General features: G+C 49.7%; 1 protein-coding gene across 30 annotated transcripts in view; it reads right to left on the bottom strand.

The window, feature by feature from the left end:
• Positions 1-23,178, bottom strand: part of ZMYND8 (zinc finger MYND-type containing 8) — a 126,112-nt gene that overhangs the window by 91,853 nt on the left and 11,081 nt on the right. Inside the window, exon 1 of one of the 30 annotated variants that reach the window (XM_027078133.1) lies at positions 4,085-4,440. The exons of 28 other annotated variants lie outside the window; for them this stretch is intronic. Coding sequence is in view for 1 of the 2 variants with exons in the window: in XM_027078112.1 (XP_026933913.1) it covers positions 3,926-4,004 (79 nt within the window). In the remaining variant the exon portion in view is untranslated. Of the gene's footprint in view, positions 1-3,925; positions 4,023-4,084; positions 4,441-23,178 lie in introns of those variants that run through there. One more of the 30 variants, XM_027078112.1, reaches the window with a different exon arrangement.

The raw sequence follows: 23,178 nt of genomic DNA, 5'->3' as shown, positions 1-23,178 counted from the left end.
CCCTCCCACCCACTGCCATTGATGCTCCCAAACACTGTGACAACCCAAAGCGCCTCACATACCTCCCAATCCCTCCCAGGAGTGGCACTAGCCTCCTGGAGCACCGCAGAGCTGGAGCATGGGGCACAGTGGACGAAACCCACAGCCCAGCCCACACCTGGTCGACCCCTGGGACCAGAAAGCTCTCCAGCTCCTCCCACTGCAGTATAAGTCATTCACCTGTGGCTGAGATCTAGGATGATGGTTCCCCAAGTGCTGTCCTCACGCAAGCAGCAGCAGCCAACACCTACGAATTTGCTAGAAATGCACATTCTCAGGCCCCACGCCAGATCTACAGCGTCAGAAACTGGAATAGGGCCCAGTGATCAGGGGGTTTAACCAGCCTTCTGGAGGATTAAGGTACACACTAATTCAAGATGCTCTAGGTTGTATGTTTGGGGGATGGAGTGTGAGTTCTCCAGCCTAGAGATTCCTGCTGATCTCCTCTCCTTCCTCATCGCGCTACCTGTAGGGTTGGTTCAGAACCCAGGAAGTGAAAGCCAAGCAAGGAGCCAAGGAGAAAGAATGAGAACAGCTAAACACATGACCCCAGGCGACTCCCCATACTTCTCAGGGCCTCAGGGACACACCTGTAAAATGGGAGGAGAGACGGAGAAAAGGAACAGAACAGTTCTTACCCGGAGCCCACGAAAATGCTTCAGGGCCCCATGATCCGCGTGCCAAGGTTCCGTACGTGGAGACAGTTTCTTGGGAAGAGGGGCCATAGCCTACTTCACCTTCTCACAGGAGACATCAACTCTAAAGATTAAAAAACTACAGGGCCAGAGGATCGTAAAGTCTATTTTAACTTTGCAATTCTTTAATTCCGTGTGAAAGCGGGGCGGGGGGAATCCCTAGAAACGAATATACTCAGAAGCCACTGAGCGCCAAGGAGTCAGTTTTACCTGAGGCCACCGGGAAACGAAAGGGCAGCAGGGCCTAACACAGTGAGAGGAGGAGTCTGCCCCAAGGCTGCCCATACCCAAGAGGATCCCCAACCCTCTAGTCTGAGCAAAAGAGAAAATCCCCAATTCCATTCCTGGTTACAAACACACCGACTCCCTCCAGAGTTAATGAGCATTCAGTGGCTGTATCCAAGGGGTAGAAATTTAATAGATTCCACACAACAGACACATCTGTCAACAGCAGAGGCTTTCACTGAAGCCTCTTAGGGAGAAAAATTGAGAAATGCTGGCTGGATTCAGTGTCCTTCCCAGATATGAGACAGCGGGCCAGCATTCTAACTTAAAAACCTACCCACTCCAATGGAGGCTAGGCCTCTGCTGGTGATAGAATGGTGGGTGGGAACCTTGCTGTAGTCACGGTAACAAAGCTGCCTTGAGGACCTTTTCTAGAAAGCTGAGTCAAAGGTTTTGTGGGGGGGGGTTCCCTCCCCTCTTTAATGATTTAATTCTGACGGACATATTTCTACACGCATTTCATGTGTAATCATGGATGATGACACACAGCCGCTGGACAGTGAATCACCAGGGAAACGGTTCACCCTTGATCTGAAAGACCTTCCTGGCAAGTAGCAGGACCTGGGATTCTTACAGGGCTGGCCCACCCCCTCCATCCCAAAATAAGTCTGGTTCTGAAGGAGTTAACGTGGGCGAGGGAGTAGAGCGGTCTAGAAGAAAAGGCCAGAGCAGTGACTCAGGGAAACAGCTTGGCATGGAGCAGGAAGCAGCAGAATTTTCCCCTCCTGTGCCAATTCACTGAAATCTTAATAATAGGGCGAGGTCTACTGAGTATTTAGGAACCAAGCGTGTGATGACATCCTCCCTGAACCTGTGTCTTGTGATAGGCCAGAAATAATCCCGCTCAGGCCTTCCTAGATGTCCCTTGACCTAAGGGACGCCTTCCTTCAAGATAACCCAGCCTCTTAGCTTCCCTGAGCCGCGGGTATTAACAGCTAGGATGTTCTTGTATTGCAAACAATGAACCAGACCCTGTTCAAAATGCCTTTCACGCCCTTCCCTCTAAGTCACCCACCCAAGATCACACAAGTAGCCGGGCTGGGATTTGACCCCAGGCAGTGCGGCTCGGAAGGCCCAATGGGTGGCCTCACCCCAGGGAGAGGTTTGTCTCAGCTCTGCAGCCCAAAGACTTCCTAATTCAGGGTCTCAAAATGTTTTAAGAGTACACTCTCATTTTGCTTTTTTCCTTTCCAGCTGCAGACGGTGGGCTGGGGGGATTGGAGAGCTCCAGGAACCGGGAGAAAAGTGGAAAATCATGGTGTGTCACTTGCTGATGATGCAAGTCGTTCTCCCAAAGGCGCTTCCCAGGAAGCAGATTCACCACCCGACCCTCACTGGTGGTACCACAGGCTGGTCTACACCACAAAACAGGCTGGGGGGCTGCACGGCCATCTCCCCTCCTCCAACACTTCTTCCCAGTGTCCATCCATCCAGGCCAGTCACACCCCACCCCCACTCACATCCGGCGCCTGAGTCACAGCGCTCGCCCTTCTCCAGAGTCTAGGAAATGACACACCAGTTACAGGGAATTGTCTCCTCCAGAGAGAGCACAGGCCCCAGCTGAAGGCCGGGCGCTTCCCCTGGACTCCAGGGCCTGGAGGACCGGCCCTGTGCTGTGTTTTTGTGGGTGTTAAATTTCCTTGATGAGCTCAATGGCAACATGGACAGGGGCTGAATGAAAGACTCTCGGTCAACAGGCCCGAACCAGCAGCCAAGGCCACGGAAGTGGGGTGACCAACCACTAGTTGGCTGAAGATGGACAGTCAAGTGGTCACCCTACAGTGAAGTCAGGCCGGGTGCAGAGGATACAGAGTGGTCAGGACCTAGTCCTGCTGCCACCCTGCAAGCTCCTCAACCTCTCTGTGCCTCTGCTCTTCCTTCCGTCACATGGAGATGGTGGTACCCCGTGGAGTTATCCACAGATTAAACGGGTTAATTCATGTGATGCTCTTAGTGTAATACCTGGCAGAGAGGAAGCACTCAATAAACAGCAGCTGTTTTTTTTTTTTAAAGCCACACACATTCCTCTTCCTCCTCTTTCCCCTCTGCCTCCTCCACCACCATCCCTCTCCAAAAGCAGAGCTGAGTTCTCCGAGGAGCATGTTAAATCAATGCCACACCTTCAGTTACGGAAACGCCAGCCTATATAAAGTGGAGCCGGGAATCAGCCCAGGGCACGATTTCTCCACGTCCACAGGACCGCGCAAAGTCCAGGTTTCCTCCTGTAACGGCCAAGGCAGGCGCAGGGGCAGAGGCCTGTGCGGGCTCAGCCACGAGGACACGGGGTAACTGCCAGCCCTCGCCACGGCCTCCCCCAAATGTGACCACACGCTGCTCTCCAGGAGCAGCAGAGCCTAGCGCAGTGCATCATTTCAAGGCGTTTCCCAAAGACACAGAGCGGGTACCTTAACAGACCTCCCTCCCCAGGAATCTTAGGGCCCTCTCCAGCCAGTAATTACATCCTAATGAAACAAAAGCCCGGAATGTCCTCCAGGCCCGGGACCAGAAAAGGAGGGGAATCGGGAGCAAAGCATGGGGACAGGGAGGGCACATCATTTTTCTTGCCACAGACAATGTCCAAGCCACAAGGAACACGTAAGCGACAGAAACTCTCAGAATAGTTTGCTGACTTGGAGCATCTCCTGGACCCACAGACTCTGGAAGACGGGGCCGCAGCCTGGGCCTCCCCGGGGAAAAAGCTGCACTGGCCTAAGCTGGACTCCTAAAAGGTCTCCCGCATGTGACTGTGAACTTCCAGATCAGGAAAAGAAGGGCTGGAATGGAGATGAGGCAGTGGGAGGAAGAGGGTCACTCTCAACTTGGGGGAAATGTCACTGTACCAGGAAGCCAGGTACCGCAGAGGCCAAGCAAGCGAGGGGCAGGTAACCCTGGGATGGGGTGCTTACCTGCCATCGAGAAAGCTCTGCTGTTCTGAGGGCCTAGCCTCTCTTTTAAACAGAACTGAGGCTCCCACACGGCACACATTCCTGCTTCCGGATCCTCAGCAGCCTCTCCCAGGGGGAGGAGGAAGCAGCACTGCCGACAGGCTAAGAGTCACCACTTACCAGGCTGACCAGCGCGGCCAGGACAGCCTCACCTCCCTGCAATCAGGCAGCCCGAGGCCCGGCGACGTGCCTTCGCGTCCCTGGGCTTTCGGCTCTAATTTACCACCCTCGGCAGACGGCAGCTCGGCTGAGCTGAAAATCTTCAGCGCGAGCACCGAAGAGCCATTTATTTCGCTGATGTGGATAAACACAACAAGCTGCAGTGGTTCTACTCGCTGGAGTGCACGTATCAGAAGGCGGGTGGAGGCAGGGGGATGAAGTTGGGATGGCCTGCATTTTGAAGGTGTTTTGAAATAATTGTTTCCAATTATCTTTAGTTCGGATGTGTCTCTCCCAGAAATGAGAAAACCATCTTCCCACCGTACACACACAAACTCAACCGTCTTCCCGCTGTACACGCACAAACTCCATCTCCCTCTCCCCTCCCCTCCCCCTTCTTCTCCCCTCCCCCTCCCCATCCCTCTCCTCCCTCCCTCCCTCTCTCTCTCCGCCTCCCTCCACTTTTCTCTCTCTCTCACTCTCTCTCCCTCCCTCCCTCCCAATAATGCAGAAGTGGTGATTAACGGGCACATTCATATGTAAAAAATAAACTTCCAAACCCTCCAGGCAAGACAGAAATTGCTTCCGACGAGGGAGAAGAGGCTGATTTACAAGTGAATTCACTGTTTAGGCCTCAACATCTAGAGGCAACTGCCACCACATAGCCCTTTCTCCCCGCACCTCCCTCAGCTGGGATGAAGCCCTCTGGAAAAAACGACGACATCTCAACAGGAATTTCCTGGTTCCAGAATGCCAAGCTCTTTCGGTCTTCACAGAGGCGGGGAGGCCGGGCCTAACTCCCTACAAGAAAAACTGCTGCACCCCACCCACCCGTTCAGCAGGTCCAGGCCCAGAAGGCTTGCATCCGACGTTGTGTACATATTTGAGGCCCTGAGAACTCTGCCGAATCACCGCAAAGAAAATGTGGAGAAACCAGTTGCCTTTGGCCTGTACGGTAGCTGGCGGAGGAGCAAGCTCGCAGGAGGCCCTGGTTCTAGTGGCTGAAGCCCCTGCGCATTATTATCTAGGCTGCAGGGACTCAGCTCAGGTTCTGGAAAGTTCAGGTGCTGGTGGGTGGCTTTCAAATTGCAATGGGGAGTTACAGCATCAGAGGGACAGTTCAAAAACAAAAAGACTGCCAGCAGCAGCTGAAGCAGCAAAGCGGGCTGGAGAAGAAAGGGGGATGAAGAGGCTGCAAGGAAGGGGGCAGATGGAGGAAGAGGTGCTGCCGCTCATAACCAGGCAACGTTCCCCACACGCCCTGGGCGGGGCCTCTCTAAGAGTCACCTTAACGAAGACTAAGAAAAAGACACCAGGGAAGAAGGGACCGGCCCTCTAGTCGCCTCATGGCCTTTTTTTGAGGAAGCAAAGATGTTCAGGCCCAGAATTACCCTGGTCAAAAGGATGCTTAACGTCACCTGGATACGGAGGTCCCCAGGCTTAAGAGTGCAGGAAGGATGGATGAGCACAGCCCTTGCAACACACCTTAGATGGAAGCCAAAGAGGAGAAGTAACTTCAATGTCATCCATAGGGGACTGACATGCAGCCATAAAATGAAACAGAGAAGGAATCACGTCTTTATTTACTGGCCTGGGGCAAAATTCAAGTGTAAAAAGGCCAGAAATAGAACCTGGGTGAGAGCTGCATGGGTTCTGGGTTTGCAAAGGCCTGGAGTAACATCCAGGAAATCAGCCAACACTGAACTCCTCTTTGAATTCTTTCTGATCCCTGTCACGTATTTAACTATTTAAGGTATGTTTAAATGACTATGGGGAGAAATGGATGACAGCAACAAGATTTATGGGACTCTCACTACACGCCAGGGACCACGTCTGTATCCCCAGCCCCCAGCAAGCAGGAATTCAGCACATTCTCCCACCCCGCCCCAGCATCAATCAGGTGCTTTTAAGGGGCTCAGGTGTCTAGAACGGTGAAAAACAGTGGTTCTCAAGCCGGTCCCCCCCCCCAGGGGACACTTGGCAATGTCTGGAGACACTTCCAGTTGTCACCCCTAGGCAAAGAGAGAGGGGTTGCTCCTGGCATCTACTGGGCAGAGTCCAGGGATGCTGCTAAACACCCCCATGGTGCACGGGAGAAAAGAAACTTCCAGCGAGCTGCCATCAGGTCTACCCTTCTGTCAATACACCACCCACAGAGACGTCTGCAACCATTAAGAGGAAAATAGTGCCTTATGTTTCACCTGGCGGCCCTGACTTCAGATTTCAAAAAGAAGAAAACAATGGGACCAGTCAGTCAACAAATAGTCACCGAACAACTCCTAGACATCTGGGCTCCCGGGGAAGGGCCCTTGCCCGCCGTGGGAGGGCAGCCAGGAACAAATAATAGTAATAACAGCTACCTTTTGTTGACCACTTATCACCTGTGAGACACTGTTCCCGATACAAATGTCAATGGACTTGCTCCTCACCACAGTTCGAGGAGGAGGTAGGACCACAGACTGCTCATTTCACTGACGAGGAAACTGAGGCCCAGAGAGAAACAAGCCCATGAGGAAGTGGCTGGTAAATACAGGATGAATACAGAATTTGTTCAATCTAGAAATACTGAATAAGAAACTGATTACAGATGGACAAAAAGCTGAGCAGGACAAATTCCGGGAATTTGTGAATACACATTAGGGAGAGGGGGAGCCAGGAAATTCTCTCTCCTCTTTCCTTCTCAAACTGGGCTCATGCGATTCACAGCTAACGTTTATTAAGAAGCTACCTTACAAATCCTCCCCAAAATCCCACGACGTAAGGATGGGGTCTTGTTCCTGTTTTGGCCACGTCGCGTGGCATGCAGAACTTCCCCGACCAGGGATCGAACCCGTGCCCCCTGCAGTGGAAGCGTGGAGTCTTAACCACTGGACCACCAGGGAAGTCCAAGGATGGTGTTTTTGTACCGATTTCATAGGTGAGGCTCAGAGAGGCAAAATCTTCTGTGGCCTTGAGGCATGCAGGTCAAAGCAGCATGCTGGGGGCTCCATCACAGCTGGGTCCCACTCCAAAGCCCTCCAAACCAGTCAAGTGACTTCCCTGAGTTCCGGGATGCCACCTTGTAATTCTCCATCACTAAGGGCATGTTTGGTGCCGGCCACTGTCAACAAAATGCTGTCGTTCAGGGTGTGGGCTCTGGAGCCAAGCCACCAGCTCTGAATCCAAGCCCTGTCACCTGCCTGCTGTGTGTTCTTCGGCAAGTTACTTAGCCTCTCTGTGCCTCAGTCAATTCAGCTGTAACTCTTAGAGCTGTAACTGACTCTTCTTTAAAGGGCTGTTAAGAATAAAGGAGGCAATGCACTCACAGTGAACAGCTTATCAAAGCACCACCAGTTATAACTGGTAGGTAATTCTCCTTTAGGGGAAGGAGGCACCAGGGCAGAGAAAAGACATTAACCCAGAAATCTCAAACCAGTTTCCCCAAATCATTATGCATCTTCACCCCGATTTGCGCCCGATCAGCCCTTCTCAACCGGCTTCTGAAAGGGGTTCACTGATGGGAAATACAAACTTTCACAGTAAGTCCTCCCAGGCTGGCACAAGTTCAACCCAAGCCAGCCTCAAAATCCCCTCAGGGCTTAGGATTTCCTCCCAGATCAAAGCAGAAGCACCAGGTGGTGGCCCACAGACCCAGCCCTACCCTTGCTGACTGACCTTCCACCCCAGGACGCCTCCTAATGCCCTCTCCTCCTTACTCAAATGAGGCTCAGGAAGCCTGGGAGAGAGGAGGCCTCAGAATCCCCATAATCTGCAACGTGCGTGAAGAATGCTGAACCCGGCAGGGTCAGGACGGAGGCATGGAAGTGCCTACGTGGTATCTGGCACATAGCAAGCGCTCTGCAGAGAGCTGTTCCTCCCCTGCCCACCCTCACTTCTGCCTGTTCCCGTTCAGTCCACCCTTCACAGTTGCCACCTTGATCCAAGCCCTGGGACTATTCACTTGCCCTTGCTAGCAGCCTTCTTCAAACCTAAATAAAATAAGGAGTCCCCTACTTAAAACCTGCGAGGACTTCCCTGGTGGTTCAGTGGCTAAGACTCTGTGCTCCCAAGGCAGGGGGCCCAGGTTCGACCCCCGCTCAGGGAACTAGATCCCACATGCTGCAACTAAAGATCCCACATGCTACAACGAAGATCCCGGGTGCCGCAACTAAGACCCAGTGCAGCGCGCTAAATAAATAATAATTAATTAATTTTAAAAACCCGCCAAGGGGCTTACTGCAGACACCCAGCGTCTTATCAGTATCTACCACGCCTCCAGGCATCTGGCCCCGCCCACCTTTTCTCCTCCTTTCACTCAACCCTAACCACAAACAGCCTCTAACGAGCCAAGTTCATTCGTCCTTGCTGACTCTTCCATCTAGAACATGCTGTATGCCCAACTTTCCCATAGTTGACAACTTCAACTTTTGGCTTAAATGGCACTTCCCCAGAGAAGCCTTCCGTGGCCACCCCAAGTCTCCAGCCCTCTTACGGTATCATCTTAAAGTAGGTTTCTTTCCCCCTTCATTGTGGTCATCTCCAGCTGAAAATTGTTGCGACTTATTTTCTTTTTTGCTGGTTCGTTTGTTCATTGGGTCTCCTCCAGCATGTGACCTTGATCTCAGTTTTTCTGACTTTCTTTGCTGTAGCCCAATGCCTGACACACAGTCTGGCTCAGAGGCAGCCCCCAAATAGACCTCTGATCAGCTAAATGAGAGTGTGATCACTGGAAAATCCAGTTTTTCCTCCCAGGTCTAAGAATTTGTCCCAGCAAACCAAGATGGGCAAACCAAGACAGCCGTAGGGTCGTGACGTGGACAGGGAAGATTACACAAAAGGGAGCCTGGCCGTTCCAGGGTCAGCAAGAAACTAGAGGAGGAAACTGCCTTTCAACAGGTACTCAGCCATCCTCGTTTCTGGCCTAAAGAGCTCATTTCCGCCAAAGCAGGCGATTAAGTGAGGATTTATATCCTGAATGTGATGGGGCCTTGCAGCTAAACGCAATTACTGAGAAACCAAAGGGGGAAAACTCAGGAGAGGGTTTTCTCAGGCCACTCATTTCCTAACTCTCTTCCCCAGTCTTCTTGGGGAGAGCTACTGTTGCAGAATGATTTAGCGTTAGAAAAGAGGAATGACTTTCTCCAGGGAAAACGCTCTCCCCACTGGGAGACCCCCTACTGTGATGACCATTTAACCAAATCTTTTAGTCCAGATTCTTTGCCCTTTTTTTTTTTTAAGTTTTAAGTTTTGGGGTTTTTTTAAATTCTTTAGCAACACAACTGTATTTATTTATTTATTATTTGGTTGCGCCGGGTCTTAGTTGCAGCAGGCAGGCTCCTCAGTTGTGGCATGCAAACTCTTAGTTGCAGCATGCATGTGGGATCTCGTTCCCTGACCAGGAATCGAAACCCAGGCCTCCTGCACTGGGAGCGCAGAGTCATACCCACTGCGCCACCAGGGAAGTCCGCATCTTTGCCCTTTTTCTCATCAGACCCTTTTAAGGCTGGGGTTCTCTTTTCCACACCTCCCTTAATGCTTGCCTGGATTGCCCAGCGCTGCCGCAGCAGGATAAAGCAAGAGGCCCATCACGCAGGTACTTATCCATGTGAACCAGCAATATGGGTTCAGCCTCAAAAAGGGAAAGTAAAAAATGGCATTTCAAGTTCATCTTCCCTCTGTCCCACTCAAAAGGCGAGCGTCGAGAGAAATTAAATCTGCTCTTTCCTGTCTCCATCCTTGTTCCCTCAGGCTTCTCAGAGGGAAGCATCTCACCAGGCTTGAGAGTCTAGAACTGAAAGATCTGTCAAGCAACTCTCAGCAACTACTAGTATATCTGGTCCCAACCCAAGAAATAGCAGCCTGGTTTGAAAGACGGTCCCCACATTCCTGTATGGTGATGCGGAGTTACTAGAGGCTGGTTAAGGAGGTGAAAGACAAAACCAGGTCAGCCTTATTAGGAAGAGGGCCCGAGTAACAGCCGATGAGATGAACCAGTGATCTAGAAGGGAAGCAAGTGCCCGGAAATCATCTAGGGAAACTGACAGCCATGGCCTGGGCCGGAGGGGGCCCACTGAAGGACCCCAGACTGAATCCAGTCCACCCACAGCTGGGTAATTCTTTTAAAATTTAAGTTAGGGCTTCCCTGGTGGCGCAGTGGTTAAGAATCCGCCTGCCAAAGCAATTATACCCCAATAAAGATGTTAAAAAGTAATAATAAAAAATAAATAAATAAAATAAAATAAAACTACCCAAGGTTGCAGATGAAAAAAAAAAGAATCCGCCTGCCAATGCAGGGGACACGGGTTCGATCCCTGGTCCAGGAGGATCCCACATGCCACGGAGCAACTGGGCCCGTGCGCCACAACTATTGAGCCTGCACTCTAGAGCCCATGAGCCACAACTGCTGAGCCCATGAGCCACAACTACTGAGCCCGCACGCCACAACTACTGAAGCCTGTGCACCTAGAGCCCGTGCTCCGCAGCAAGAGAGGCCACTGCAATGAGAAGCCTGCGCACCACAACGAAGAGTAGCCCCTGCTCACCGCAACCAGAGAAAGCCCGCGCACAGCAACAAAGACCCAACAGAGCCAAAAATAAAAATAAATAAATTTATTTAAAAATAATAATAGGGCTTCCCTGGTGGTGCAGTGGTTGAGAGTCCGCCTGCCGATGCAGGGGACACGGGTTCGTGCCCCGGTCGGGGAGATCCCAAATGCCGCGGAGCGGCTAGGCCCATGAGCCATGGCCACTGAGCCTGCACGTCCGGAGCCTGTGCTCTGCAACAGGAGAGGCCACAACAGTGAGAGGCCCGCGTACCGCAAAAATAATAATTATTATTAATTAATTAAATTTAAGTTAGTTGTTAATATTTAAAAATTAGGAGAAACTGCATCTGGAAAACCAGATTACTAGCTTCTCTTAAACAAAAAACAAACAAACAAACAAAAAATCAAGATCTAGGCACACAAGGTCCCCATTTCCACATAGTACATCCTCCAGGCTGTTTCCCCCACCCTTAGGATGGAACATGAAATTCCCCATTTGCCAAGGTTTCCATCATTCTTAACTGTCAAGATAATTAAACCTTGAAAACCCCTTCAAGGCAGAGTAAAGCATAGAAGGGCACGAGGGTAAACAGAGGGATAACAGATAAAGGATACTTCGCTAGAATGGCCAAGATCTAGACAGTTCAAGCCCAACACGGTATATACGTTTGTTTATATTTTTCTAAGAGAGAGGGGAAAAGTATATCAAACTGTTAACATAGGTTACCTGGCAGAGAATTTTTAGCCTTTTTTTGTATACTTTGTTTAGTTTGTTGCCAGGAGATGCACTGATTTTATCATTGGAAAGGAAAATCCAATAAACCATTTTCTTCCCTTAATTAGTTTCTATTTCTTGGGAGACAGTCTTTATTCAAAAAGCATTTACTGAGCAGCTACTTACAAATCACTTGCCTCACATTAAAAAGGTCAGAGAGACCTGGTCCCCTTACCAGTTTAGGCGAGGAGACACACAGGGAAATGAATTCGACAGCAGAACATTTTGAAGGCTGGGGAGAGGGCTGCCCAGCACATTCTGGGTTATTTTCCCCCAGCCAATGTGCCAAGATGCCAAAGGGCCCGGCAGAAAGGAGGTTCAGTGTGGCCTGGATAAGAAATGCCAACTTGGGAAGATGGGAAGATAGCTGTGTTCTCTCTTTACGTAACTTTTCAAAGAAAGAGCAGGCCCAGGAGAATCTAATCAAGTGAAACTTAAGACACCAATTTTTTAAACTTAAGACACAGTAATTTTTTGAGCATGTTCTATGCTGTGCCAATCCGTGGCTAGGTGTTTCCACCTACTGCATCCAGCATGACATATTAATATATGAAAGCTGTAGTGCAGTGCTGTCCAAAAGAACTTTCTATAATGATGGCAGCATTCTGTATCTGTGCTGTCTAATATCTGTGCAGCCTCTGGGCACTTGCAAAGTGGCCAGTGCAACTGAGGAAGGCATTTTTTTTTTTTTTAATTACCGTAAATTAAAACAGCCACATACTGCTAGTGGCTACCTTATCAGACAAGCATAGCTATAGAAGCTCAATATATAACAGACAAGGGAGGAAGCCTAGCAGGCAAGGAGCACCTTCAGAATCCTCCACCCACCCCTACTGGAGGGATCTTCAAGGCGTAATGATTTGCTGTCTAGAAATGTGTGCGTGGACTTGCCACCTTTAGCCTAGCTTGGAAATACTCAGACCTCTAGGATGCATGAGAATGTCTGATCAGAGCTGATTACTGTCCTTTCCTGGGCAATTTAAGGGACTTTCCGGGTGATTACTGTTTTGTTTTGTTTGGCAATGCCACGCAGCTTGCAGGATCTTAGTTCCCCAACCAGGGATTGAACCCCGAGCCCTCGGCAGTGAAAGCGCAGAGTCCTAACCACTGGACCACCAGGGAATTCCCCCGGGGCGATTTCAACTTTGGAAGCTAAAGAACTCCACTGTAGGAGGTATAAATGAAGGCTCTGAAAGAGGGGAGCCTGGATCCCCAAGGATGTGGAGAAGCCAGGGGGAAGGCAGGTCCTCAGGGAGAGAAGCCTGGAAGGATCTACAAAGGTGCGACCCGGCGAGGAGCAGGAAGGAACCTGGCACATCACAGGACCAACATTCGGGCCCGGCAGGCTGAACAGGAGGGCAGCTTCTGCCAGGAAGGACAGATGGAGCAGGGGCTTGAATCTCTGCTCAGGACTGGGGTCGTCTTCAGGAGCCACTGGCAACGCAAAGCAGGCGAGCAAAACAATCGCACTTGTGTTTGGGAAAAGGGCCCATCACAAATGGTCTTAGGGACGTCCCCGGTGGTCCAGTGGCTGCGACTCCACGCTCCCAATGCAGGGGGCCCAGGTTCCAGCCCTGGTCAGGTAACTGGATCCTGCATGCCAAAACTAAAGATCCCACATGCCGCAACTAAGACCCGGCGCAGCCAAATAATTAATTTTTTTTAAGTGGTCTTAATACCGGGGGAAGGAAAGAAATCAGAGGGAAGGGGGCCATTTCAAAGAGTACTGTGTCCCTGGGTGGGGCGGGGGGAGACAGACAAGCCAACAATCGTTTCAGAGAGCAGACATTTGAGCTTGGGTAATTACTTCCACGCACCAATGATGCTGGAAACAGAGCCATCCACTCTGGCTGAAAGGCTACTTTTACATCCTTCTCCAGGAGAAAAGTTCTGTCCGGACTTCCCTGGTGGCGCAGTGGTTAGGGGACACGGGTTCGATCCCTGGTCCAGGAAGATCCCACATGCCACAGAGCAACTAAGCCCACGCACCACAACTACTGAGCCTGCGCTCTAGAGCTCGCGAGCCACAACTACTGAGCCCGTCTGCCACAACTACTGAAGCCCGCGCGCCTAGGGCCCATGCTCCGCAACAAGAGAAGCCACCACAATGAGAAGCCCACGCACCAGAACAAAGAGTAGCCCCCACTCGCCGCAACTACAGAAAGCCCGCGCACAGCAACAGACACAGCGCAGCCAAAAATAAAATTAATTTTTTTAAAAAGTTCTGTCCATCTGGTAGACAAAGTCAAATCATTCACTCGTTCATTCAAAAGACGTATTTATTGTGCACCAACTAGAACAGGCACAGTGGTAGTAAAAGGAGAAAATGAGATGTGCAAAAACAAAAGGCAGGACCCACCCTCATTTGTAGCCTTCGCATCCAGGGGGGTAGGAGGTTAGGAGAGAAAGGAGTATCTTCCTTTTTAGGACCTGGAAGATCAGTGTGGCTGGAGTGGAGAGAAAGGGGGCCCTGGAGGCAGGAGGCTGGAAAGGCGGGCAAGGCCCGCACATGAGAATTTTAGGACTTTGATCTTCATCCTAAAACCAAAAGCAAGCCCCTAAGAGTTTAAAGTAGGAGGTAGTAGCCGGAAGAGAGATTCCTTTTAGAAAGATCAGGAGGTGGGGTGGAGAGAGATGAGAGACCAATTAAAAGACTACTGCAGGGGCTTCCCTGGTGGCACAGTGGTTAAGAATCCACCTGCTAATGCCGGGGACACGGGTTCAAGCCCTGGTCCGGGAAGATCCCACATGCCGCAGAGCAACTAAGCCCGTGCGCCACAACTACTGAGCCTGTGCTCTAGAGTCCGCAAGCCACAACTACTGGAGCCCATGCGCCTAGAGCCCATACGGCACAACAAGAGAAGTCACCTCAATGAGAAGCCCGCACACCACAACGAAGAGCGGCCTCCGCTCGCTGCAACTAGAGAAAGCCCGCGCGCAGCAACAAAGACCCAACGCAGCCAAAAATAAAAATAAATAAAATAAATAAATTTATTTTTAAAAAGAGACTACTGCAGTTCACTGGTGATAACCTGAAGAAGAGTGATGTTTACGATATATTATTTTAAGTAAACGACACAAAAAGGCAAAGGACAGAAGAATCCAGGATCAGTCGCACATCCCTGGCCTAGCCAACTGGCAGAGTCCTGGCTTATTGATCATAGTGGAGAAGCAGGTGCTCTGGGGGGGGGGGGGGGGGGTAGGGAGCAGGAGGGAAGGTGGACAGTGAAATCGGTTTTGGACACGTTGAGTCTGAGACACCCATGAACAACAGGCAGGGCAGTCAGGTGGGCAGCTGGCCTTCTGCATCATGACTCAGAGAAATCCAGGCTGGAATTAAAATATTTGTGAGTCATAAAGCCACAGCTGTGGGCAAGATCACCCAGGAAAAGAACGTGCTGGGCAAGGTGAGTACTTTCAGCAACTCCCACATTTAATGGAGAAGAGAAGGAGCCAGGGAAATCGAAAGAAAAACACTGGAAGCGACAGTTTCCAGGAGAAAAATGATCAGCAAGAAAAATAATCCAATGCCTCTGTGAGATCAAGACACGGGAGTACTGACACCATCCACTGGAGTCTACAGGAAGCCCAGTGATAACTGTTAACATGGAGGGTCTGGGTGGAGCTGGCAGGACAAAGCAGGAGGTGAGGAAACCAAGACGTGAGTACAGACACTCCTCTTAAGAAGTCTGGCTTTGAAGGGGCCAGAAATAGCAGAACTGCTAATAGGAAAGACGCAAGGTCAAGAGAGGAAATGCGGAAGAGACCTGAGTATGTTCACAGCAGTCTGTACAGGGAACTTCCCGGGCGGTCCAGTGGTTAAGACTCTGCGCTTCCACTGCAGGGGGCCACGGGTTCGATCCCTGGTTGGGGAGCTAAGATCCCACATGCTGCCCAGCACGGCCAAAAAACTATTAAAAAATAAAATAAACAAATAAAAATAAAAGCAAATGTCTGTACATTCCTCCAAAGGTTAAACACAGAGCTAACCCCCATGACTCCACAACCACACTCCTAGGTCTACACCCAAGAGAAATGAACATACATCCACACAAAAATTCATTCACGAACATTCACAGCACTGTTCTCCGTACTAGCCAAGAAGAGGAAACAACTCACACGTCCATCAACAGATGAATGGATAAAACAAAATATGACAATGGAATAACCCGATGGAACATTATTCATCCATAAAAAGGAATCAAGTGACGTGTGCTACAACGTGGATGAGCCTCAAAAACATTATTCTACGTGAAAGAAGACAGACACAGAAGTTCACGTACTGAATGATCCCATTTACGTGAAATGTTCAAGATAAGCAAATCCAGAGAGGGAGAGAGCAGACTAGTGGTTGTCAGGGTAAAGGGACAATGAATGGGGAGTGATTGTTAATGTTCTAAAATTGACCGTGGTGATCACTGCACAATTCTGTGAACGGATTAAAAACCATGTTACTGGGAATTCCACGGCGATCCAGTGGTTCGGACTCCACGCTCCCACACAAGGGCACAGGTTCTATCCCTAAGATCCTGCAGGCCGCACGGCATGGCCAAAAAAACAAACGAATAAAATTTTAAAAATATAAATAAAAACCATGTTACTGTTGGGACTTCCCTGGTGGCATAGTGGTTAAAACTCCGCGCTCCCAATGCAGGAGGCACGGGTTCCATCCCTGGTCAGGGAACTAGATCCCACATGTCGCAACTAAGACTTCCCATGCCACAACTAAGGAACCCACGTGCGGCAACTAAGACCCGGCGGAACCAAATAAACAATATTTTTTAAAAACACATAAAGATGATCAACATTTTTTAAAAAAACAAACATGTCACTGTTCACTTTGAAATGCTGGATCTCTGGGCTCCAGGAAAACTGGAAACAGGTGGAGGGAATGTGGAGGGGGAGGGACGGGAGCACGGGGAGGGCCTGGAATATGTAATACTGCGCGCACCCCCACTGTGAGATGTGGCCTTGCCAAACTCTCTCCCCTCAAGCCAACAGTAAAGGGGCCCCCATCAGTGGAGCAAAATGAAATAACTACTCTTGGAAACTTTCAGGCAAAAAAAAAAAAAAAAAAAGTGCCAGGATCTCTAAAAGGCCTCAGACCTAGGAAGTTAACTCTAGAGGCATTTGGAGGAGGAAAAAGAAGAGGCGGTTCTTTGAAACTATGGTTGAAAACGGTCCATTGTAGATCACAGTCTTCCGGCATAACAGTAGTCACATAAACATGTAACGTGGGGTCACGCTTCAAAACTGGGGCAAACGCAAGGTTTTCCACAAGTAAACCACAGAGATAAATTGCACGGATGTGCCGACAGGATTCCGTGAACAGACGCACGGATGCTAGGCTGGCGAAGAGAAAGTAGAAGGTTTCTCATTTGGAAAGTCGTAGCCAACATCCTCAGAGTTCCGCGATATTTTAGACCTTGTTGGGAGAGGAACAATCTGGTAGTTATCTAACTCGCAAATCAATTCCTTCCATTGCACAGTACATGGATGGTACTTCCTGGGCTGGAGATGTAGAAGAGCCAAAACAGAGTTAAAAATACTGATGCTCATTTTTGAAAAGAAAAATTCTCAGCACTTCCGTATCGCGCTGTGATTTAAGAGTGTTTACGGTTTTATTTTCTTAAACAGTTTGCTTGGGGCGAAAAAAAAATGATAGAAGGTCTCTATCTCATAGCCATCCTCATAAACAATCCCTTGGTGAAACAGTCTTAATTTACATACAACAGTGAGAACGAGGATCCTGTACTAATTGAGGTCTGGAGCTGGTTAGCAAATTGCTGTAATTGTATATCCTCCAGCATCCTGTCTCGGAAAACATCCATACCCAGGCAAATCTCAGCAAGAATGATACTGTTCAAGATTTTAATATCCTGGGCTTCCGCTGCATCTGTGCATGGTTTCCAAGTGGCTCGTTCCCTTGTGCGGGTGACATTACACAGACATTTTTAAAAATGGTTTCAGCTCTGGCAGCCTGGCATCCATACACCACAATCATTACTGCAAAATGCACACACAGCAGGATCGAGATGCAAGCAGCCCAAACAGGGGAGCCTTTGTACGGAGATGTGAGCTCCCAGCATCCATCATTTTTCAGACTTTAAGTCCCTGGCCTTGGAGGAGCTTGTTCTGACCTCCTGCATCGTGTGGCCAAAATCCTGCAATGAACAGTGCTGTGTCCAGTCTCATGCAGAGAAAGCAAACCCACAAACCCTCCACCACTTGCGGCCCAGAGATGTGTTTTGTTGGGTTCATGCATGGTCTTTCAGAAACTGGGCTATACGGATCACGTTGCTAAACCAGGCGTTTTTACAGGGGCAAAAAAATAACTCCCAGGTGGTGACACCCAGTGAGCCATACTCCTGGCTCCAGCTCGGCAGTCATCAAATGGAGGCAGCACCCTCCCCCTTTAGGACAGATACTCTCCAACTCATCAAAGGCCCCAGCACCCCTGGATGCCAGCTATACTCACTGGTCCACCTGCGGGCCCCTGCAGACATCACACCTGGGATCGTTGGGGTAGAGCTCACGACCGAGTACAAAGGTTTAAAATCAGAGAGAAAACCTGACCCCAGTTCTCCACTTTGGCACTTCATTAATCTCTCTCAGCCTCAGTTTCCGGAACTATACAATGGGAATAAAAACACCTGTCACACAGCGTTATTATGAGAATCGAATGAAGTAATTTGCACAGAATACCTGGCACCTAGTAAGTACTCAGAAAACATCAGCGAGGCCAACACACTTGGTACCTAGACGGTATTTCTGAGCTTTGCTTGAGCATCTTTCAGCAGATCATTACCCCCAGACACAAATGTCAACCTGACATCTTGAAAGTGTGAGAGCTTTGTCTCCCGAGAGCTAAAACGCTCCGGTAAATGTCAAGGCTGGCGTTATGGCAATGCCTGGCTTGGGAATTACTCAGTTAATAAGTGAGTATGTGTCAGGTGTAAGAGGGTGTACAAATTGAAATTTAGTTAGAGAACCTGAAAGGTCGCACAAACTAGGCGTAGGAACAGAATTAAAGAACTCTGCGCCAATTATTGTCAGAGTTTCTAAGTTTCTCAAGTATAGTACAGTTCGGGGCCTCTTCTCCACCCACAAGCAGGGGAATGATGTTGCCAGTTTCCCAAGAAGCCTGGTGGTCACCTCATCCTCTTTTGAGGATTACCTCTTTCCCAGTGGGGGCAACGTTGGGGGGGTCCAGATGTCTAGATACCGGCCCTTCCCCAGCCAAAGGGCAGAAACATGACAGTAGGTAAGGGACTCTCCCTAGGGACTTTGCCCTATTGACCCTGAGGAGGCTGCATACTAGCTCTGCTCCCCAGAGCAGCCCTGGGCCTCCACCCATTCCCTCAAGCCCATGAGCCAACCGACCACCTTCCAGTCCATCCCCTTCCTGCTCCAATTAACCAGAACCGGATTCCGTTGTTCACAACCAAAGAATCCTGATGAGACGGTACCAGGTGGGAGCTGAAGCACTGAATGTCCCAAAGCATGAGAAAAGCAGGCTAGAGAAACAAGTTTGTGTTCACAGAGCCCTCACCATCACAACGCGGATTTTGAATAATCAGGACTGAAAGAGAAATAAGCCTTCACCCCAGCTTTTGCTCACTGGTCACATTTGGACCAGGCTGACCTCAGCTCTCAGAACCCCAGCCACGCCGTAGCATAACTCCAGGCCTTTCTTTGCTTATGCGATTTCCTCACCTAACCGGAGAGGTTCTATCAGAAAGGTTCGCAGGACACAGGAGCAGCCAGTCACCTGGCCATACGGTGACCCTGGAGGATAGGAACTCACTTCCACACAAAGAAAGCCATCCAACACAATCCCTGGGGAGAGAGAGGAAGGTCTCCCTCGAAACCAGGTGACGCCATCCCCCTCACGATTCCCCACCAGAACAGGGGCTCCAAAGGCCCTGAGAAAATCAGTCCAAAAGGCTGCCGACCGGATTTCTTCAAACGCCTCAGCGGACAGGATGCCGGTTCCAAACCTGCCTGCTGGGGTGCCCTGCTCAATTTTTTTTTACTGATTTGCAGTATTATATTAGTTTTAGGTGTATAGCATGGCGATTCAGTGTTTTTGTAGATTATACTCCAGTAAGTTATTACAAAATAATGACTGCAATTCCCTGTGCTGTACAATATATCCCTATTGCTTATCTATTGTATTTTACCCATAGGAGTTTGTATCTCTTAATCCCATACCCCTACCTTGCGCCCTCCCTGCTTCCATCTCCCCACTGAAAATCACTAGTTTGTTTTCTATATCTGTGAGCCTATTTCTTTTGCTATATACATTCAGTTGTTTTATTTTTTTAGACTCCACATGTAAGTGGTATCATGCAGTAATTGTCTTTGACTTATCTCACCAAGCCTAATATTCTCTAGGTCCATCCATGTTGCTGCAAATGGCAGAATTTCATTCTTTTTTATAGCTGAGCAATATTCCACTGTGTGTGTGTGTGCGTGCGCACGTATACACATATATCTTCTTTAACCCTTCATCTGCTGATGGACACGGGTTGCTTCCATGTCTTAGGTATCGTAAATAGTGCTGCTACAAACATTGGGGTGCACGTGTCTTTCCAAATTACTTTTCTTTTTTTCATATATATACAACCAGGAGTGGAACTGCTATAACATGGTAGTTCTATTTTTAGTTTTTTGAGGGACCTCCATACTGTTTTCCGTAGTGGCTGCACCAATTTACCTTCCCACCAACAGTGCACAGGGGTTCCCTTTTCTCCACATCCTCACCAACACTCATTATTTGTAGACTTTTTGATGATAGCCATTCAGACAGGTGTGAGGTGATATCTCACTGTTGTTCTGATTTGCACTTCTCTGATGATTAGCAATGTTGAGCATATTTCCAGGTGCCTGTTGGCCATCTGTATGTCTTCTTTGGGAAAATGTCTATTCAGGTCTTCGGCCCGTTTTTTGACTGGGTTGTTTGTTTTTTTGATATTCAGTTATATAAACTTTATATATTTTGGATTATACAATTCTTCATTAACTACCTCCATGCCCTCTTCCTGGAGGCTGGAAGCAGGGAAAGAAGCAGAACTTGGTGAGTAGCATTTCCACCTGATAGGCTTATCAACACGAGCTCATCCCTGCTCAACTGATTCTAATCGTGGCTAACATTTCTGAGCACTCGCCATGTCCCAGCACTGTTCTGGGTGCTTTGCACATGTGAGCAAGTTTAATCTCAACCATAATCCTCCATTTTTATCATCTCCATGTACAAGGGGAAACTGCACCACAAATACAGCTAGGCAGAGGGCAGGCAGAATGCAAACCCAGGGAGTCTGACTCCAGAAGCCAGGTTTTCTTTTTTTTTTTTTTCGGTACACGGGCCTCTCACTGTTGCGGCCTCTCCTGTTGCGGAGCACAGGCTCCAGACACGCAGGCTCAGCGGCCGTGGCCCATGGGCCCAGCTGCTCCGCGGCATGTGGGATCACCTCAGCAGCAATGAGCACATCCAGTACCCAGATCTTGGTTTCTAAGGCCATTCTCCAATAACAACCAGGGGCCTCGGGGAAAATATACAAGATGAGCCTAGAGCATCCTGCAGTGCCAGAAATTAAGAAAGTGTTCAATCAATCAGTCAACCGACAATGACGTCAAAGGGACACAGGAGCCGACTGAAAGTGCTCCCAGGGGCCAAAGCTAGAACCATTTGAGCAACAAAATAAGTAATACAAAACCCAAAGTATGAAACAGTTGAGTCCTTGCTGATATAAATAAATGGCTGAACAAATAAGTGGGAGAAACAAGACAAATCTCCCATATAGAACAACATGAAATAATTTATGTACATACTCTGGCCTTCGGAAGCTGGAGCATGGCTTCCCACACTTCGTAAGTGTGGGCCGGGCACCGTGACTTCCTTCCAAAGAGGAAGGGGAGAAACCTGACAAACGCTCCCTTGGCCAAGCGATCAAGGTCAACACCACCAGTGATAAATCACGTTCATAATATATACCCCTGATATGATGTGATGGAAACGGCCCTTTAAGGTCTTCCTCTCAAAAACCCGTAATTCCGGCCTACTCGAATCCAACCATGAGAAAAACATCAGAACATAAACATCAGAAAAACATAAACCCCAAATGAGGGTCATCCTACAAAATACCTGAGCAGTTTTCCTCCAAACTAGGAAGGCCATGGAAAACAAGGGAAGTCTAACAAACTGGCACAGCCACGAGGATTCTAAGGAGACACGACAGCTGAATGTCATGTGGGCTCCTGGGTGGGATGCTGGAAGGGAAAAGGGATCTTAGTGGAAAAACTACGGAAACCTGAACAAAGCATCCACTTTAGTTGGCAGTAACACACCGATTCATTAACTGTGACAAATGGACCAGACCAATGTATGGTGTTAACACAGGGCAAAAACTGTAACTCTGTGTGTGTGTGTGTAACTATGTGTGTGTGCGTTGGGGGGGGGGGGGGGGGGGGGGGGGGGGGGGGGTATGGGAACACTCTGCACTAGTTTCACAACTTACCTGGAAATCTAAATCTAAAACTGCTCTCAAATTAGAAGTTTATTTTTAAAAACATAACAGAAAACGATGGAATGGCTCCTGTGGACAGGGTGGCCACTGAAGGCCTCCCTCAGGAGCTGACGTCTGAGAAGAAGCTGAGACGAGAACCAGACAGCAGGACCCAGGGCGGCGTTCCCGGCAAAGGGCCCCCAGGAGAGGACGGAGGGGAGGGAGGCTGGGGAGCTCAAGTGGGGTCAGGTGCACAGAGTGTCTGTCACAAGGTAAACAAAAGTGAAGGAAGCTGAAGGGGTCAGGCCAAGGCAGGTTGGTCACCGTCACTTCAGACTGGAGCCTGAGGGCGCTGGAAGGTCAGTGGAGGGACTCAGCAAGATGAGATGTACCTGATGGGAGTGTTTTTCCAAGATCGCCCTGCCTGCTGTCGGGAGAGGATGCGGTGGGGCGGATAAGGGATTATGATGACCCCAGAGTGGTCACACCTCGGACGGCCCAGACACAGAAGGTGAAGGGCTAGGAGCACCTGGGGGTCTGAAAGAAGACAAGAAGCGGGGTTTCCACGCTCAAGGGGAAGAGAAGAGGGGTCTCCACACGCAGAGAAAAGGGCCTGAGCTGAACAGGCCTCCTGCTCTGGCTGACGGTCCCCGATTCTGACCCTTTTGGAGAAGTCTCCACAACGGGGCTCCAGGGCCTTCCAGGCACCGAGGGCTCAGGAAAGAAGCACCTCCTTGGAGTCCGAGCCTCGGTTCAGTTCGAGCCCATCCTGCACTTTCTACCTGGGAGACATTACCACTCGGAGCCTCGGTTTCCTCAACGGCAAAATGGGAACACCACCTCCCATCTCTTGCCAGGTAAGAAAAGGCTCCTGGACCCTACAAGCACAGCCTTCATAAATCCCAGAGCAAGTATTACCTTTACAAGAGTAAGCCCAAGGTGGAAGGAATCTTAGAATCTCATCTGACAGCCCATTTTACAGATAAGAAAACAGGGGCAGAACCAGAACATGGCCAAGTGAGCAGCAGAGCAAGGACCGCGAGCCCGGCTCCCAGCTCTCGTTCTCTGGGCTCCCTTCTCCACACTCAATTCTGACCCCAAAGTGGGGGGACTGAGACAGCCTTCCCCATCAGCAACTGTCTCCAAACACCTCTTTTCAGACTCCCCTGTGGCTCTCCTCACCATCAGAGGTGCTGCGGGCCCAGCCTGGGCAGGGGGGTGGGGGTGGGGGTCTGGTGAAGGGGAGCA

Source organism: Aethalodelphis obliquidens, unplaced genomic scaffold (assembly GCF_003676395.1).
Source record: "Aethalodelphis obliquidens isolate GAN/ISIS:26980383/991018 unplaced genomic scaffold, ASM367639v1 scaffold42, whole genome shotgun sequence".
NCBI classification, from domain to species: Eukaryota; Metazoa; Chordata; class Mammalia; order Artiodactyla; family Delphinidae; genus Aethalodelphis; species Aethalodelphis obliquidens.
The sequence above is the reverse complement of the archived record's forward strand: the minus strand, read 5'-3'. Positions and strand labels throughout refer to the sequence as shown.